This window comes from Eurypyga helias, unplaced genomic scaffold (genome assembly GCF_000690775.1).
Source record: "Eurypyga helias isolate BGI_N326 unplaced genomic scaffold, ASM69077v1 scaffold12480, whole genome shotgun sequence".
Taxonomy (NCBI): Eukaryota; Metazoa; Chordata; class Aves; order Eurypygiformes; family Eurypygidae; genus Eurypyga; species Eurypyga helias.
Window position 1 is genome coordinate 2,905 of NW_010227771.1, and position 19,587 is coordinate 22,491.

The following is a 19,587-nucleotide window of genomic DNA, read 5'->3' on the forward strand; positions in this document are numbered from 1 at the left end:
TGTGTCTGTCTGTTTATCAAGAGAGGTCGGATGAATACTAATACAAGGAACTACAGGACACCTCTTTCAGTGCAATCCAGACATTTAACCGGTTCGGCCAACTTGTGGAGTCTCAAATGTGGTGATGGGAATACTTGAGATAGTGGATATGGTGAGAGAGGATGCTTTGGGTTTTTTACATGGTCTAAGATTATTATTAATATTGGCATAAAATGAAGAGCATTCTTACCTTTCATTGTTATTTTATTCATTCACTTATTTAGATCAAGGTTTGACAACTTCTCAACAAATCATGTTATAATAAACAAAGTAATGACTTACCTACAAATCCTTTCTCTCCAACTAATTTAAGGGCAATTTTATCTGCCAAAACAGAAGAATTTCCATGTGCAATGTTAGCAAAAGGTCCAGCGTGAACAAATACTGGTGTTCCCTGAATGATAACAAATACATATAATTAATTCAATGGATAGGTAAGAACACAAGCTCAATACTCTTGCAGACTAATCAACGTTAGATATAAGTCAAAAGCACATATAACAAGTAAGGACTATTAGATAATTTGGGGCTGGTACATCTCAGGTGCTTGACATCCCATTCACTGACAGGCCTAGATGTCAGAACCTGTTTCATTCACAGAAAGGTAACGGACAGCAGCACAACCTGTAACTAACTTCCACAACTTCTCATCCAACCTTCTACTCATTTTTAGTATTTCCACTGCCCTAATGCTGTAGTGCAATATTCTGGCACACGTACTACATTCAGCATTAAGTGCATCGCTCCAGAGGGTACACAGAGTCCAACTCCTGCCCTACTCCCTCCCTTACTGCTTCTGCTTTTACTCACTTATTGTAACTGCCACTTTTGTGCAGGCAAAGTAGCCAGTGGAAGCAGTGAGAGACCAGAATCAATGGTTAAGGAGCTGGAGAGGGAGAAGGGGAGGTCATGGCTGGGGTGCAGTGGGATTTGCTGACATATAATGGAAACAGCATTCACCACTGCTGGCCGAGCACCTGGGAGCCCCAGGTGCAGAGCTGGATTCCTCTACGCTATACACCGCACAAAAACACAAGGAAAGTAAACTGTAGCAGGCAGCAATCTAAAGCAGCAAAAGGATGGGCAAGGAGTTAAAGTAATGGCATGGTGAAATGTGTCACACAGCAAACAAAGTTTCCTTGTTACTTGTTTGGCAGGCATCACAAGGAAAGGATAAATTCGAAAATTAGGATGCACAGAAAGGGATCAGGATTAGGTGAGACATATTAACTCTCTTTTCTCCAAGTCAGAATACACAATCAGACTGTCACTTGAGCCTCTTACTACAAAATACCTAAGCAAACAAATCCCCATTGTTGTGTTCATGCTTTTAAAAAACCCCAGCTGGTTAAAGAAAAGGTAAGCAGACAACTGCAGATTATGTCCATCAATATCCTTCACATATTCTGTACTAGGAGCTACTGCCAAGCCTCAAAATTTCAGGCAAGCTACTGGGCAATCTTCCTCAATTTTTGACCAGAAACATCAGTTAAGGAGGGCAGTATTCTGTGAATCAGCAGCAGGCCACATCCAACAGCACCATGAACCACAACTTGGAAGCTATTAACCATATAATAAAAGCTGGTTGCTCCCCACCCCCCAGTGCCTTGAGAAAACGACCTACATAGACAAAATCTTTCATGTACAAAAAAATACCAGAACAACTGGATTACAGTAGTGAAATACTTGCTACTATAGAAAACAGATTTTCCTGTTTCAGTAACCCTGAATACAAATAATATAAAATATATCAACAACAAGCATCTGTTCTTACTGCTCCCCCTAGAAGTAATTACACATAATTAATTGCTTTGTTCAGAGCAAAGACGGGTAACTTTATCCACTGGCACATCAAAACAGGTTTTTCTAATAAAACAGGGGAATTTTTTAATTTTTAATCAGAAGTGGAAAAGGAGAATATGCATACATGTGGGCAGAGGATATTCTCCCAAAACTAGACAATTAAGCTACAATCCAAAGACAACTCTGCCTCATACATGTTACAGAAGAAACTGTGGAGCTGGAGCAAAAAAGTAAATAAACCAGAAATCATGCTCTATATCAAAAGGAATGGTGCAGTTTATTATCAGCTAACACACTGACCTCAGTGTTTACTTAGGATTTTTTTCCATTTTCTGTCTCCTAATGACCACATACTGCAATATCAATTGGGGTTTTACATACTTATGCAAAAAAATTAACTTGAACTATGTACACCTTCAACGCTTCTTATAGGAATTATGCATCAATCTAATGGGAGGTGCCGTGCAAAATAAAAGATTACCCTGACCCCAAAGAGCATATAACTTACACAAAATAAAATGCTAATCACTTCCACCAATGTAGATTTAAGTTTTACTTCCTTAAGTTTTATTTTTACTTTAACCCAGTATTTACCCTTCTGGCATTCACATAAATAAGACTGCCGTTTTCAGCTACCAGACTGAAATCCATGGGATTTATTCTGATTTGCGTTTTATTACTCACTAAATTTAATTTTACTCTTCCAATCCCTTAATGTCTTCTGGCAAGCAACTACAGGGCTGCTCTCGTTAGAGCCCAGCGCACACATGGGCAGATGTGATGCCTGGAAGCCCGGTAACAGATGATGAGGGCAGCCCAGCACATACTGTGGCATATATGCAGAAAGGGGGACAGAAGGGTCTCCCTGTGTAATTGTGCTTCCAAGAGTTCATTCACGCAAAACAGATGGGAAGGAAATTTGGATTGTGGGGTCCAACATCCAGAATATCTATCAGTAGCCAAGAGTCCCCCTGCCACTAACTTGAAATCCAAACACACTACTAAACCACTGGCATGGACAGATGCTCCCCTAGAGCTCCGAAATCCACGAGAAGAAAAGGAGGTTTGAATGGTCTTTTTACAAGGGCAATCCTGGAAGAAAAATACAGGCTAGGTACTGAAGGGAATGAACTCCAGCAGAACCTCAGGAGCCTCAGGCACACCCTGGAACAGGGATAACAATGTCTTCTAGGGCCAGCTTCAGTAACTCCGTGTCAGCTCATCTGTCCCACTCTGCAGAGTGACACTGATTTTCAGTACACTCTTAATAAACCATATGGAGAAACGATCAGTGACATAGGGATGCATTCTGCTGACTCCCTTCAGTACAAGAAATTTTATTATCCAAAATAAATCCAGAATGTCAATAAGTATCTGAAGTTATCTGGCTCCTAAGATGGATGTTTATAATAGTTATTACCATCCTCCCCTCATCTTTACTGAGTGGCACTTTAAATGTAACATGAGCAGACCGTCCCAGAGCAGCCAGCCTGCAACTACAAAGAGTTGTCCCGTAGAGCGGCTGCTCTGTTACGCATGGTATAAATAAATGCTGAACATCAAGGGATCAGTTCACAAGGGAACAAATCTGTCATGGCAAACAAGATAAACACTACGAAATCATTATGTACATTTCCAACAAAGTCATCTCAGTTCTACAGCACTGGATACAAGTTCTACTGAAGCCTATAGTTACTGTAGGTGTAATGCCCCACATTTCCCACTTTGAGATTTTACTGCCATTCCTACATATAAAACACCGTCAGTCACTGATGCCTTGAGGCACCATTTCTGGTGACAGAGCAGCAGGCTTGTGATGGAAATCAACCCACCAAGAAGCCACTTTAAAAATGAGCAAATTAAGATACACACATCAATTCACATATGAAAAGACAACACTGGCTGAAGGTGCCAGTGCAGTTCCATGCAGGACTGGCATTCACTCATGGCTGAGTTAGGCGCTCCTAAACCTGTTCTCCAGTGCACGCAGACACCGGTACAAAGCCAGTGCAAACCTACCAAGCTGGTTTCTCCCCTTCCATAGGCCCTTAGAAGCAACTCCTCAGATCTCCACAGCTTAACACAATACCCACCTACAGGCTCTTGGCCAGGTCACAGAGGAGTGCAGCTATCCCGGCAATGGCTGCTTTAAGCCACTGCTAACCACAGACACTATCACTTACAAATTATGTCAAATTAACTGTCAGTATCAGCTGGAAGTCACCCAGGTTGTCACCTGCTCCACCTCCTCAGGCAGGCAGTCTTTTTGCCACTCCCCAGTACCAAAGTGATCTGGGAGATCTGTTCTGGTGAACAGTTTCATCCCTACTTGCAGAACAGGTCCCGATCACAGTCTGAGCTGAATTTGTGTTGTGTTTAATCACATTATTGTGGTTTTTTACGCCACCAGTGTGCTGTAGACACTGGATATCCTTATCAGAGGATTGTTTCTGATGTTACTGTTGTCAAGTTGTGGTGCTGTTGCTAAAGGTCTTTACACTTGTATGAAGAACCTGTTCTTCCTGAAGGGATTAGGATTGTGTTGCCTAGTTGCTTTTGGTAGCCTTTTTGGAAGCCTAAGAGGTCCCTCTTCTTTTGGATGCTACTTACTAGGATTATTTCAAGTATAATTTAGGCTGCAAATGTTCCAACTTCTGGTTTGTAAGAAGAGAAACTTCAATTCACACACATATCAGAAATCTGTCATTCCCTAGAGCAGAACAAATGTTATTAGATACACCACCTCAGGGCACACTATGGTTAGCTTGGCTCAAAATCGATCATGCTGGAGAGCTCTGAACTCACAGGTGGATCACTATGCTACATTTAAGCATGCAGTGTGAAATAGCTTCCTTATCCCATCCACTCTCTCCTTTTTCTTCTTGAAAAACTGAAGCTATTAAAATTAGCAGCTCTTAAAGTTTTTAATATGAATAATCACAAATAACAAAAGGTATTTATTCAAAAAAATGGGACATGAAACAAGCTTGGGGGTCAAGAACAGCAACAACAGCACAGGCAATAACAGAGTGGGCCATTGCATCTCTATACAAGAGCAATGACACAGTCCAAGAGGCAGACATCGACCAAAGCACAGCACCATCCTGGAAAAGATTTAGAGAAGTTGGACATTTCCACTCTGGATAGGTGACTCATATTAACCTGCAAGCCAAAAGGTATTCAAAGTGTGACAAAAGTTTGTCTTTGAGACTCAAATGGCAGGAGTGGAGCATGAAGCACTCATCTGAGCCGCTTTGGTTTGCCATTTTAAAAATAACCTTCTGAAAAGAATTTTTAGGAAAAATATCCCTGGGTTCTGCAGTCAGGGTCCTCCTAACAAGCAATAGTGTTTGATGAAAGTTGGCAGGTGTTTCATCCATAGCACAGAACGAACGAGAAAAGAATACCACATAAAAGGCACGATTTTTATTACAAAGAAGTGTGAAAATAAAGAAATAAAGTGAAAAAAAGCATGCAAGTCCCAGAACCAAATCAATCAAAAGAAACTCTTCTGACATTAATAACTGTCTCTTAGAAAACTACAATACCACATTATTTTCTAACAGATATGCAAAGTGCAAATAGAGTGATGCAGATTAAACACTCAGAATCAAAGCTACCTTGTCACTAAGGCTTAATGCACACAATGTTATCCAAGTGGTGATTTTATACACAGTTCTGGCCATAACATTCTTGATCCTATGTGACCTCCAGTTTCTGCTACTGGATGTTATATTAAATTCTGACACACATATTCTTCTTATACTCACATGAAAGAATGGGTGCTCTTTGAAGGAGAAGCTAATTAAGCTAGCTATGGTAAAATAACACACTGCCTGACTTGAATTCTATTTTTCTAATATTCCCTGAGACTAGGAAGTTGCCCCAATCCAAACACAAAAGCAAAAAGGTAGTTAAAACTCTGATATGCTGTAGAAAGAGAGACATTTTTACCAACCAGGGACTGCACTGATATCCTTCTACATTCTTCAACTTTTCACCATACCCGAAATTGTTGTGAAATATTCTAGCTATGTAACTTTGATGTTCAAAATTTCAGTAACATACATTAATTTTTCTCCAAATGCATTTGTTTCCAAAACAGCTTCATGGTTCCCTGCATTTTTCTTCCTCCCTCTTCCCATGAATATTGTTTACCATTCAGCTCACTCTGGAAAGCCCATACTAGAGTGCCCAGTCACAAAGCTAGGTTGTAATAATTCTTTGTTCTTTGAGCTGTTGGAAGAAAGCTCACTAGGGCAAGTGCTAAACATTCCTCTCATCAACCAGCAATACTTCATTCAGTCCCTGAAGGTACTATGGCAAGATGGGGTGGCTGGGAGTCCTCTGTTGAAAAAGTGTAAACAGGCAAAGGGACCCCCCCTGTGTTTCTGAATGTCACAAGCTGTAATACAGAATGGCCTCAGCGAAGCACCTTCCACTCAAAATGCCAGGCTGGGGGAATCATCACGGGATCATATATGTAAAGCAAATAAATGAAAAGGAAACTTCCCTAGAAGAGCAGGATGCGTAACAGAAGGAAGTCTATTACTTCGAAGCCCAACCTGCTTTCGAGTGTGATCAGAAACAGTTCAGTGCAGTGCAGCTTGTTTGCAACACCTGTCAAAATAATGACCAAAGCCAGAGTCTCGAAGAAAGGAAAAAAACCCACCAAACAGGTATATGTGTCACTAGAGTTGATTAGTTAACATGCACAAATGAACATTTACTGAAATACCCCTATGGATTTGACCCTGGCTTGAACCTTGAAAGTTAAGCACGGTTGCTGGAGAGAAGCACAAGCACAATATGAAATTTGAAAGCCAGAGAAGGGCAGGCATCATAAAGGATACTCACCTCTAATGTTTGCATTAGCGTAGGCTTAATGGCATCTTTCATCAAAACTGTCAAAGCTCCTGTTACTCCCTGAAAAACAAGAGTCCATATTTTAAGGAAATTAATTCTAAGGTGCAACATTTCTGAGTTACACCTAAGTTACAGTTAAAACAGGGAAAAAACCTTACAGTTTGAAGGAGAAGAAGAAAGCATGGATATGTACCGCTACAGTGTTACATAAAAATATAATTCGATGTTACTTCAAGACTTCTAACATAACGTATTTACTAAGCTGACAGAAATAGTAACAATATTGCTCTGAATACCCTTAAAAGAGAAGTAGAGCAAATATTCTTCCCATTTCATGGAGAGGGCAGGGAGTTATTAAGTGATCAGCATGAGGATGTTCGTGGGAACAAAGACGAAGTGGAAGCAAAGGCCGCTGAGACCTGAGAAAGCAAAAAGGCAGTAACTTGCTACAACTGCCTAAAGAAATGTGAGATGTGTTTCTTTTATGACAGAATCAATAGCACGAATCAATAGATAGCAAGAACCAGAAAGGATGAAAGCAGACACAGTGTTGACTAAGGGTAGATAATGAATATATCATGAGATTAAAAGTTAAAAGTGCCTAACTCTGATGATGAGAGGACAAAAGGAGCTGAGTAAAGGGCTGCTTTTTAGGTTGTTTTGGGTTTTGGGTTTTTTTTTTTTTAAATTAAAAACAAAATAAATCTTACTCCTCCCTAAAATACTCCTGGATATTAAGTATAAATTTCACATTGAATTTAAAATACGAGAAAGTCATAACAACCCTCTACACCAAAATTCAAGGCCCATTTTAGAAAAGAAATGGCTACAGAGTGCGCACAGCAGTATCACACTATATGCAAAGTGCTATCTAGAAACCACAAGCTTATATTTCAATTTATTCCTAAATTACTTTGTTTTGCAAAAGACAATGTGTTTGGTTTGAAAATAACTAGATCGTGGATAGAAAAAGTGCAGTAGCAGTGGCTCATAGGCTTGCTGGAAAAGACAAAAATTAATTTAATACATTATTGTATTGAAAAGAAACATTAAAACCAAATAAAAATACCAGCTGCTGTAAACTGTTTGAAATGAAGACTGAAAAACATGGATACATTATCTGAGTAGCCTATTAAGAGCCAAACTGTAATGTTCTAATAAAGAAAAATAATGAAAATAGCACCTGTATAATTCTCACCACAGTTCCTGCCAATTAACCCAAAATTTGAACAATCGAATTCTATGTAAAACTCCAAATGACAGATAGATGAGAAACATAAAAGCACGTGGTCATTATGCAAGTACTTTATTTTATACAAATTCATGGTTCCCCTTTCTGAGCATCACATTTGAACACAGACTTCAGAGGAAAATTCAGCAGAATATTTGGACTTGGATGAAGATGAATTGAAACCAAAATAGTAAAACTGGTTTCTACTGAAGCACAGCAAGTGTTCCCTTGGAGAGCGAAGGAAAGAAGATAGATGTTTCTTCGCTCTTGCATTTTGTAATATCCCACTATCTACAAACCCTAATAGACCCAGAAAGATGTAATATGAGAAACTGGTAGCAAAACAAGATAGTTTTCCCTCTTCTGAATTAACAAAGAACAGATTTCAGAATCTTAGAAGGCAGGATCCAAACACAAGGAATCACCAGCGTGCCAGGTCTCTGCGAAAATGGCAGAGGCTCCATCACTTCCATAGAAACAGCCTGGTGCTTTGTACCTACACCCAACCACTCTCATTTTAATCCAAAGCTGATGGCCTATATACAAGGAAAATGGAAAACTTGTTAAAAAGAGAAATGACATTGTTGCCTTCCACTTCCACAGGACTCTTTTTTGCTACAGATTGTTTCAGTTGGTAAGACTATAAACTAATTATTTTAGATAACTTAAAAATTAAGAACAAATCTCCAAAACAATGTTTCATGAAGTTTCATTTAACCAGTATCCCATAAAATCTTATGTTGTTAGAATAAAATGTAACTTCAATATTTTATTCATAAATGAGTTTGCTTTTTATGACCATGTAAAAATAACCGCCACTGCTACTGCCTTTGATTTCTTGTATTTTAGTAATTTGTAAAAGTCTTTCTAAAATGGACATATTTCTTAGTATATTAACAAATTTCAATCCTAGCAAAATCTTCATTAATCCCCAGTTTTTAATCCTACTAATTTATCAAAACAAATATGTCATTTTTCTTGTAGATCGCAGTGCAGAATTCGAATTCATTAAAAAAAAAAAAAAATCAGAGTTTGCATAATACTTGCTGAATAGATCTACCAGCCTGGTTTTTTTCTGATGTTTAATCAATTCAGCAGCCAGCTAGGACAAAATTTCTCAGACCAGAAGCACAGTTCTTCCCATTCCACCCCCAGCTGAAGGAAATGATGCTCAGCACTAGTTGCTAGCAACACAAAACTACAACAGCTAGTTAAGTTGTTCATCTTCTGTCTCACAGAAAGCAGAATCATGTGCACACGCCAGTCAGGAGGCAAGAAGTAATAGAAACCTGCAAGGAAAAAGTCAGTTAGTTTTACATTTTCTTCCTGTATCTCAGCTTTTCCATCACCATAAAGCAGAAGCTATTCCTCATTATGCTAAAAGAGAACAAGCTGCCGATTATTTTCAGCACATGAAGGCTGAGATAGTGTACCATCTTACCATGTAAAAGACAATTGTAATAGCTATTCAACTTTCTGGAGAAGAAAAGTCAAATGGAAAACTCCCAGGTGGTCAGTGGCAAAGTTAACTCCCTGAGCAGCCATGAGTCAGCCCTAATGCTCTTCTTGGGAAAGCTGCCTAAGGACTGACAGGGGTTAACCCATGCCAACTGTAGCCACCCAATTAGGGCTGTTATCTGCTTCATGCTGGATGAGACCACCAGCTCATTCAAAGTAAGCACGCAAACATCCACTGGCTGATGCAAGCCACATTGACTGGGAAGAAGGCTTTGGGGAAAAGTAAAATATCAGATGTAATCAGGACACTTTTTCTCCCCCTCCTAGACAATAATGTTTCAAAACCTGCCTCTTTTGCTTTGTGATAGTTCCTCAACAATCTGATAAAAACAGTGAAGCAAAAGTCCCAGATATTTCTTATGTGTTTTAAGGTTTTGGGAAACTTCACCCATATTAGATAAGAGTTCTGGACACAACTCAAGGTATCTGAGGCTGAAAACAAAGGAAAAAAGATCCAAATACTCCAATTAGCATACTATCTACCTACCCTCCATGGTTCTTGGAAGGTTTGGTGTCAACAACAGCCCTGAAAAAGCTCTATAGCCAATAGTTTTCATATCTATCTGACATGGCTTTGTCATAATAAAGTTTTCATTCCTTTGTATCCCCAGTCCTCCAAGCTGCCAGCAAACAACTCCCACAGCTCAAAGCCCTGGATCTGATTCTCAAAGCTATTTAAAGGAATCAGGTTCCCATTTCCAAGTCAGAGAAGGTAGATAAAATTTTTTTATAAAAGAATTAGAGGCTTAGGGACTTACACACCAGTTAAGCACGTGAGAGTCCAAGGATCATTAGCTTTCCACTAACTCACTGTCAGAAGAAAGAAGTAGGACTCCAAATCAAATGTATATGGAGACCCCTTCCATCTATTCACCCGCTCTTGGGGCTGGTATGCTCCTCAGGACAGCAAAGATCACAGAGCACAAAATAAATTACACATGTGACACAGGAAAAGCAAACTTAGATGAAAAACCAAAATACTTTCAAAGTAACTTCCAGTGGTGCAGCCTCTGAAACCTAGCAAGAGTGGAAATGAAAGCCAGCATTAGGTGACAAGGAAGGTGACTGAGAGTAACTACTGTGAAATGAATAAGGGCAGAGGAAAACCCTTTTGTTGCTAAGACAGCTAATGAAGTACTTGTAACTTCCCAGCATTGAAACTATAGTCTCTAACAAAAAGATCACATTTTTCCTCAATCTCATTTCTGTAAAAAAATCAAACCCTAAACCAACCATAAGCTGAGAAGAACTGCAACCACTTGTGTTTAAAGCAAAGTATGTACACAATGTTTCTGATGAATCGGAGAACAAAATATATACAGCTGACAGATCATTTATAAAAGTAAATACAAAGCTATTTTTTTTGGTCCTGGAATTATTGAAACCTAACAGCATGGAACAGAAAGTAAGTTGAGAAGAAGTCTTATTTAAGAAAATAGTGACATATTTATTTAATATTTTTCATAGCTGCTGAAATACTGATCTAGGGTGTACATACCCATTTAATTTCACATAAAGATATGGCATGTGTCCATCAAAATTATACTACACCGTAAAAGCCAAAAAGCAATTCAGTCTTAAAAATACTGTACAATGAGCACCACGTTTTGGCAAAGACTTCTGCATGTTTCATTACAGAGGCTAGATCTCCTCTGTTTAGAGGAGTCTTCTCAATTCATGAAATATTCAATTTATCTTTTTTCTATTATTCCTAGCCTGCCTCTGCATCTGGTTTATATCTGACAATGTGTACTTTAGGCTTTACTATTGTATTATTATAAATATATTGCATATAAAGTCAAAATTAAGTGCAATTGTGTTTTTGTGAAGTGTATTGTGTGTACATCTGGAAACAAATCACAGAGAAGGGTTTAGTGGTTTTGGTTCACATAGATTCCAATGAACTAAAGACTACTGTCAAACATATAAACTTGCATGAATTCAATCTGGGTAGTATAAATAAAACACAGACCTCAGATTTTTTTTTCTAAGTGACAGGTAGGACTGACCACCACCCATTATTCAGGTTGTGTGGTTCTTCCCCTGATAGAGCTGCCTTTAAAATTTGTGAAAAATATATGCAATTCAGTTCTTTGGGCTAAAATGTTCCATGTCAAGTGGCTATGATAGATTCAATCCTTTAAATTTTATTTTGTCTTATGAAAATCTAAGTCAAAATGATTGAACTGTTCTTGGATTGAGAGCATTCAAAAACCATGTATATTGTTTTTCCTACGCTCACCTGTATTGCAATCTTTCCTTTCTGAGCTATAAAGCTTTACCTCCTCTCTGACCCTGACTCAAAAGAAAGATGAAAATTCAGGAGAATGGCTTCACAGCAAATCTCTTACCACATCTCAAAATTTGCTCATGATATAAAGCTTGGGAAAATGAAAATGGCAGTTCATAGATATTCATTAGTGAACGCTTAGGCTGGCCCCATCCTGCCCAGAAAGCCTAAGCTGCAATGTGTGGTGTGCTTGCAGACTAGGGTGTAAGAACTGTATCGACGCTCTGCACCAGGCTGGACCAGCACTGGGTCTGGACACCTGAACCACAAGCAAAGATCTCTTCTCCTGGATCCTACAGGAATCCTTTTCTAGTGCGTACAAGGAAGAGATACAACCTGTGCAGTCCAAATGAAGAGGGGTCAAAAGCTGGGCTTGCAGAAGCATAGTAACAACATAGGCAGCACAGACAGCAGGGGGAAGAGCAGACACTGCACTATAAGTCTAGAAACAGTAGGTTTAGTTGCAAGCTGTTCAGACAGACTGACCACCTGTGGGAAAAAACCAGGAAGAGAGATGAAATGCTGCCCGATAGAACTAAAATTTATCTTCTTCGTATACATGAACTATGACATGTTATAGTCTTTGATTATACATCTTCTGCTATTGTTTCCAGAGGATTCAACTTTATTGAGTACACTTTCACAAGTGCAGTACAGTTATTCATAAGCTCTCTCTGCTTGTACAAAATAACTAACATTTAAGTTGATAGAGAAATCTTAGTAAGAAAACCCATTACTAATTTCCTCTTTTGACATTTCTTAAATCCCAACACCACAGCATCTGGCTTCTTCACCAATATTAGTAAGTCTGCAGAAATGAACAGTTGTTCCTGTTTTCAGAAGAAAAACTGGCACACACAAGGCTCAAACCCAAAAGTATTCACCAATTTTGGATAATCAAACTGACACGACATAAAATAATCTATCCCAGTTCAAAGTTTTTGATGGTGTGTCACTCCTTCCATAGATTTCGGGTGTTTAGCTCTTGTGTATCAAGCCAGATTGAGGAATGCATAACTCAGAACTAGTTTGTATGGAAACAGCATCACACATAAGCTTTGTGAATAACACAGGAATAGAATTAAAGTCTCCAAAAAAGCACTTTTCTGCCATAACCATGAAATCGCCTTCCTACTCTTCCCATGATTCTCATCCTCATTGGTAACACACTCCACAACAAAGGAGGAAGGAGTTTCTGCACTTCACAATCAAGACATTCACCCAGGTCCTCCCTATGCATGGTATGAAGAAGAGAACCCGCAGAAGAAAAAGAATGTAGCAGCATAGCTGCAGATGGTGACAATACATGTCCTAGACACTGTGATGAACTATTTTTTCTGGGCAGTTCTCCTATCATATAATACAGAACACTGCTTTAAAGAAGAACTAGAAACATATGCCCAGTACAAGTGACACTGTCAAATGATTGAGATGCTAAGCATAAAAATTTGTTTAAAAAAAGGCCAAAGAAAACTGAATTAGTAACAGACATTTTGCTGAGCACTACTTTCATTTTAGGGGCATAGGGGAAAAACTTTAAAGTTCTCTGTGTACAGTTCATAATTTCAGCCCTAAAGTTTTATTTCCACAGAGCAACTACAGATGAAACAGACTACAGAAAAGCAACTGCTTTCACTCATAAAGCTGATTAGTATTAAGTGGTTGAAAACAAGTTAAATATTTTGCAATATTAATACCTTAAAAGTACCTTCATATAAAAGTAGCATCAAGATTAAAATCATTTATCTCAAGTATAGTTTTAATCCTGACACTGAATTATTTTAAAGTTTTGGCATATGCATTGTAAGGTAACTCATTCCCCACCCCACTCCATTTGGCCAAGACAAAGTTATGCAACTGAAAAGGAAAACCAAAGGAAAATCAACAGCTAGAATACTAAACGCAGTTCTTCATGTCTCCTGCATATTTGGGAGTAGCTGATTTGCTTTGAATTTTAATGATAGCTGTATTTAGACATGTGGGTACTCTTATCTTAACTTCAGTCTTAAATCCAGGCAAGCTAGATATTATGTTTTCATTTCAGTTATCGAACTGGATTCCATTAAGGCTGTAAAAGTATTCCTGGCTTGTGAATTTGCTATCTTTGCTGAAAAGACAGGATACTGGTTCTTTTGCTCATTTTAAAAACACAGTGAGCTTGTGCAGATGTCCACATAAAAGAGACAAACAGGAAAAACTACACATAGCCTGTGTGATACAGTCAGTCATTGCCACGGCTCCAAGACATATCACAATTGCTATAAGAATATATTTAGATGACAAAAAAGCATAAAAGCAAAGCATTATCATATTTATTGTATTTAGAGTGTGCTGTCAATCTGCAAAAAATGAACTTAGTTTGGCTATTAAGCTTCAGAATTCAAGTAATGTAATTTTACAAGTACACTAGTGCCAATCACTGTGAGCCTACTCCTGGCACACAGCTGGACTGCAAGGGTTAACTGGTAGCTTCTGGCTGCACCAGAACCTGCCATACACAAAGATGTGTGAGCTTCCAACCACTGTTTACTGACTCACAGCCTGGCTCTAATAGCCAGAATTTGATATAAAGGAAGAACATATTGACTTCTTTCAGAAGCTGAAGTAGGGAATGAGGAAACAGCAACTAACTAGTGAAGGTAAGGAAGAAAGTGTCTCAATGATGTGAAGAGATAACTCTGTCCCCCAAGCACTACCCACAACCTATGAATTAAGTATAACTTGTTTCCATTCTGACCTAGTGGTATGAGCATTCATGTGGTAACTATCACTGTAACATCTGAGCACAGTTTACAAGTACAGTAGCAAACATTACCAGCTCTCTCAAATAGGAGCCTACACTTGTGACGCCCTCCAGCACCCAATTCGTTTGTCTTAAGAACTGGAGAAAACGATCCAAGTAGGTTATGGAGACCAGAGACTTCCTGAACCAGATGTTACCAGACAGTTGGAGAAACGAGTTCTACATCTTGTTCTAATTGCAAGCAAGTTTTGGCCCAGAAGTTCGATATCTGACTATGCAGTTCAAAGCAAAACCCTTGGCGTGCACATGCCTTTCTAATGCTTCAAGAGGCAAAACAAATGCACCAGAGGTTATTCACAGGTCTACAGCACTAAACATACCAAATCCTCTGCTGTTACTGGTTCTCCTTTCTTGTCATTAGCCACCACCATTTTCCCCAGTCTTTCCTTCATATCTTGCAGGCTGGTGGTAAGTGCCAGGATGGCCATAATTTCACTTGCAACAGCAATATCAAACTGAGCCTGTAAAACAGAAATGAGAATCATGAACCAAATCAGGGTCTGGTCAAATACTCACAGGGAATCGTCGGGAATATATTCAGGAAAGACAGATTTCACATTGGAATTCAAACACGTTCTAAATTATAACCCACAGCTTTTGAGAAAACTTAGCCTAGAGTAACTTTAAACACTTTGTTTATATTCCCTCATTAATGTTCTCTGTTACACTTCATTTAATTGGGGACCAGTCTTGCAGGGTGCTTAGCCCCTTGGCTCACATTATCCTTAGCAGAAGCTCCCTGAAAAAACACTAATTTTTTTTCGGGGCGGGGGGGCGGAGGGGGATGATTAAAAAAAAAAATCACCAGATAAGTTTTGAGCTCTACTGGCATGAGCAAAGCATTGTGGGTTTTTTCTGTAATGCTTTCCAAAAGTTTTTTTATTCTGGTTTCAAAAACATTCTTGTTACATCAGATCATTCTTTTTCTACTTAAACTTAAAATTCAGAGTCTATGCTGCTAGGTCTTGTGCTTGACCTATGATAATATAAAATGTATCTTCATCCTCCTTTTTTTTCATTTTTAAATGAACAAATATATAAGTTAAAAAACCAAAACAAAACAAAAACCCACCAAGTACTGTGTGGGACACCTGTTCTGTTGCTCTTGTAGAAATACATCCATACTGTACAGTGTTTCAGCAGAATGTAATCTGTGGTCCCTACTTTTGTTTAAGAGCTTGCAGTATACACTAGCAGTAATTGTATTGATTTACTATTAGTAAAGCCCAGGCCATATGCTGTCAGAATGTAAACAGAGAAGAAAACTTCGCCAATGTATTATGTGATAGGAATGCGATGTCTGGGGAGAACAAGAACTACAGGTTCTTTAGTAACGTCCCCATCTCCATCAATTAAAGTCTATACAAAATGGTAGTAATTGACATCATAATGCTATCGATGTAGAAAAGCCCCCAGGGCTGTTTCTATGTCCGACCTCTACCAGGTGTATCCCATATGGACTAATACCGGAGGAATCCGTTCAAACTGAGGGCTTTGCCTGGTTTTAAGAAGCATCTACATAGAGATTTGTTCAACATATACCTTACCACTCCTATGCATTTGCCTAGCACTTTAACAGTTTCTGTGTTTTTTTAACCTATGTTCCTGTTTTTAGACTCTGTCTTGACAGCTACGGCCCAGAGCAGCCCTATTCAGGTTGACCTCCGTGTACCTGCGCGTTAGACAAAACATGTGGAGACATCTGAGCACTGCTCTGCACTGGGCACAGACAGGGAGAGATGTACACAGAAAATAATCCTGTAATTGAGATTTTCAGCATAGTGATTCCAATGAAATGTTGAAGTTAGAAAGCAGATTTTCTGTATTCCCTGGAAGCAGTTCTTTACATAACACAGCAACAGGGTACATGATGATCACTGTTAGTGTGGTGATGATATGGACGCTGCTATCTTTTCTGAAGGTAAGAATGTCCCCACTGCAGCTTACGTAAGAGAGGAAATAAGCCTGAGAAATCTATGCCCAACCCATATAAGGGAATATTATCCAACGTTATCAGAATGTTTATCAGGAGACAAAAAAAAAAAGTTATCATCACTGTTTCTGTATAAACCCAAAAAGACAGGAAAAACAATTCCAGGTGGATGCTCAAAGAGTGACATAATATTTAATTGAAGAAACAAGCACAAAAGACAGTGGTAGCAGGTGCTATTTTAACTCCTAATAACTTTTATACACCTATGAAGTGCCGACAGAAGCCTTAGCTGTAAAGTCAGTTTGCTGATGATGAAAGGATCCACCCACATGGATTCAATTGCAGGATCAAGGGCACCAGTCATGTAATACTCTTTAGAAACCACAGCATCCCTGTTCATTAAAATGCAGACTTTTGTGCCTGCTGTGCTCTGCCATTTCACACAGGTGTCCTTGATTTTAAGAGCGCTCGAACTTCACTCCAAATATTTATAAAATGCATCTGTTAACTATGAAGTCCGGTTTCCTCTGGATCTCTGGCTAGGCTCTGAAATGAGTTTTTCTTGAGTCACTAAGTTCGTGAATGGATATGCATCACTTCAGCATATCAAAATTGAAAGCATCAAGGTCATTTTACCCAAAACAGTGCAGAAGCAACATTTGACAGCCATACAGTCAACTAGTACTTTATAATAAAACAACCCACATTTAACTCAGCAGCATAATTATGGTGGTAAAACACTACACAATAAGGCTGGTAGAACCTGGCTCAAAGCTAATAATCGCACTGAGTCACTGAAATATAAACACAGAAAAACTACTGAAGTGTTCAAGTAACTTCTACCAAGTATAGTACTGTGTAGTCCCAGCCCATTATCAGAGATAAATATTAGCTAACACTGAGCTTTCTGCAAGTTATAGATGGAAAAATCTCTACCCTGTGCGTTCAAAACCAAAACAAGCGTGCATTTCTAGTGGAATGTGTCTAGGGTTAAACTACATGATATTTAAGGTCCCTTCTAACCCAAACCATTCTTTGATTTAACTTTTAAGTTCTTCTAATTTGACTGTTTTACCTGCTGAATTGAACAAATATATTAGCACTGTTTTTGGTCTCTCTAATTAGGCACAAAGCCTAGAAGAGGTCTGAAATGATAAAGAAAAATCAAAGACAGGATTTCCAAAACAAATGAAATCCTTATCTCTACCACAATTGCTATTCAACTCAAAATAGTCAGAACCTAATGAATTTCATGACCCATAATGTTAGAATACAGTATCTTCGTCGAATTAAGAGCAACTCCACACCCCTTTCAACCCCTAACCCTCTGTGAATCATAATGAGTTTGTTCCACTTGGTATTGCTGTTCTGGACTGCATTGTCTCAGAAACAGATTTACCCACATAACACCAGGAACACTTGTTCAGATAGTGTTGGCAACGTCTGGCTTTCAATTTATCAGTAAGTTCTTTAATAAACTTCCAGAAGCTCAGATAGAATAATGCTTTTTACACTTCTGAAAAGTATACACATGCTCATTTTCTGAACTACCCCTTCAAGCCCACATATTAAAATGAAGCACATGCTCAAAGTTTAGATCCCAAAGCTGAGACACACGATAGGGAAATAAAAACTCTGAATAAAAAGCTAATGGTCATTTTCAGTCCTCACCAATGAGATCAACAACACATGACCCACCCGTCCCCAGTTTTTTAACATTACATTTAAATGTAATTTAAACTACACAAATAGTACATAACTAGTTTGAGGATCTTAAAAAAGGAAAAATTATACAAATTAACATGATGGCATTAGGGCACCTTTTTTACTCATAATACAACAAAGTTGAACCCTTACCATATGCCTTTTTTTCAAGTGCTTTCAACACATTGTGCCATATGCATTAGTTTTTGTTTCTGAAAATTCAAACTCGGTTATTAATTAACTGAATCAGTTTCACTGCAAGAATACTATACAACAGCAACAGATGTTAGCATTGCAATTCAAAGTAGTACGCTGAAAGACCTGCAGAAACATCTCTCGGCCTCTACAGTAAAGTCTGTCCAGAATGAGATACATGAACTGCCTTTACATACCTGACGGACAAATCCCTTCTCTGTGTTTGCCTGCCCAACTGTTATTTTGCGCAGGAATCTGTCATTTGTATCCACCACTGAAATAAGAGAATAACAAAAGCAAAACATGTTAACAAGCACTCGGGGATCTCGTTTTTTTCCAGGCATACCTGTTGCTATACGTGTAAATTTCAAATGCTTAACGCTGTAACCAGACAGCCATGCTCCTGCATGTTAGTATTAGCACTGACTTGGTTTCTCCCTTCTTGGTGGAACCATTAGATGACAGGTTGAAGTAACTCAAATACAATTTCTCTGAATGGCATTTGAAGCTAACAGATTCTTCATATTTTAACGCGGAAATCGACAGTTTAGATACATAAGAAAAAACCGTCTTAGTTGATACAATGCACCTCAGACCTACTTTGAATCATTTGCTTCGCCACTGACTTGTTAAGAATTGATTTTAAGACTGCATGGTATAGGTTAAAGTTGGTCTGTTTCTCTTTTAAAGGATGATTATGTTGTCAGAGTGGTTCTTCAGACAAGTTACTTTCTTGCACATCACAGTAACCAACTCCACATTCAGCTGCACAGCATTCAAAGGAAGTTTTATTTCAACTGCCAACATCAACCATCTGCTATTTAACACAACTTCAATTTCAGACAATTGTATTTCTAACCTGGAAACACTTTTGGTATTGCAAGGGCATGTCCAAACCATTCTGTGGAATTGCTAACTTCACTAACAATCATCACAAGCCAAGTTCTCCAACTCTGCACTGACAACACTCAACTTCAAACGTGCCTTTGTAGGAACCAAAAGGAAGGACTGAGAATAATCGAAGAGCGCCTACATCTGCAGAAAGCTGATCAGGATGTTTCTTAGGAAGAAACATTAAGAGGATGTTTCTGCTAGAAAATGAGAACAAATTCCAAGACCTCTTCCCAGGAACGGCAATCCCTACAGACTGCAAAAATAGGCTCCCTCTTTCTTAGGGGCTATGTAGCCCTACAAATGTTTCACTT

The 19,587-nt window shown here is 38.7% G+C and overlaps 1 protein-coding gene across 1 annotated transcript in view; it reads right to left on the reverse strand.

The window, feature by feature from the left end:
* The window catches only part of MTHFD1L (methylenetetrahydrofolate dehydrogenase (NADP+ dependent) 1-like), a gene marked incomplete at both ends in the record, with an annotated part of 65,755 nt that overhangs the window by 1,065 nt on the left and 45,103 nt on the right, over positions 1-19,587 (reverse strand). The window contains 4 exons of the mRNA XM_010157491.1: positions 322-433; positions 6,700-6,768; positions 14,871-15,011; positions 18,580-18,656. Of these exons, the coding sequence (XP_010155793.1) occupies positions 322-433; positions 6,700-6,768; positions 14,871-15,011; positions 18,580-18,656 (399 nt within the window). The remainder of the gene's footprint in view (positions 1-321; positions 434-6,699; positions 6,769-14,870; positions 15,012-18,579; positions 18,657-19,587) is intronic.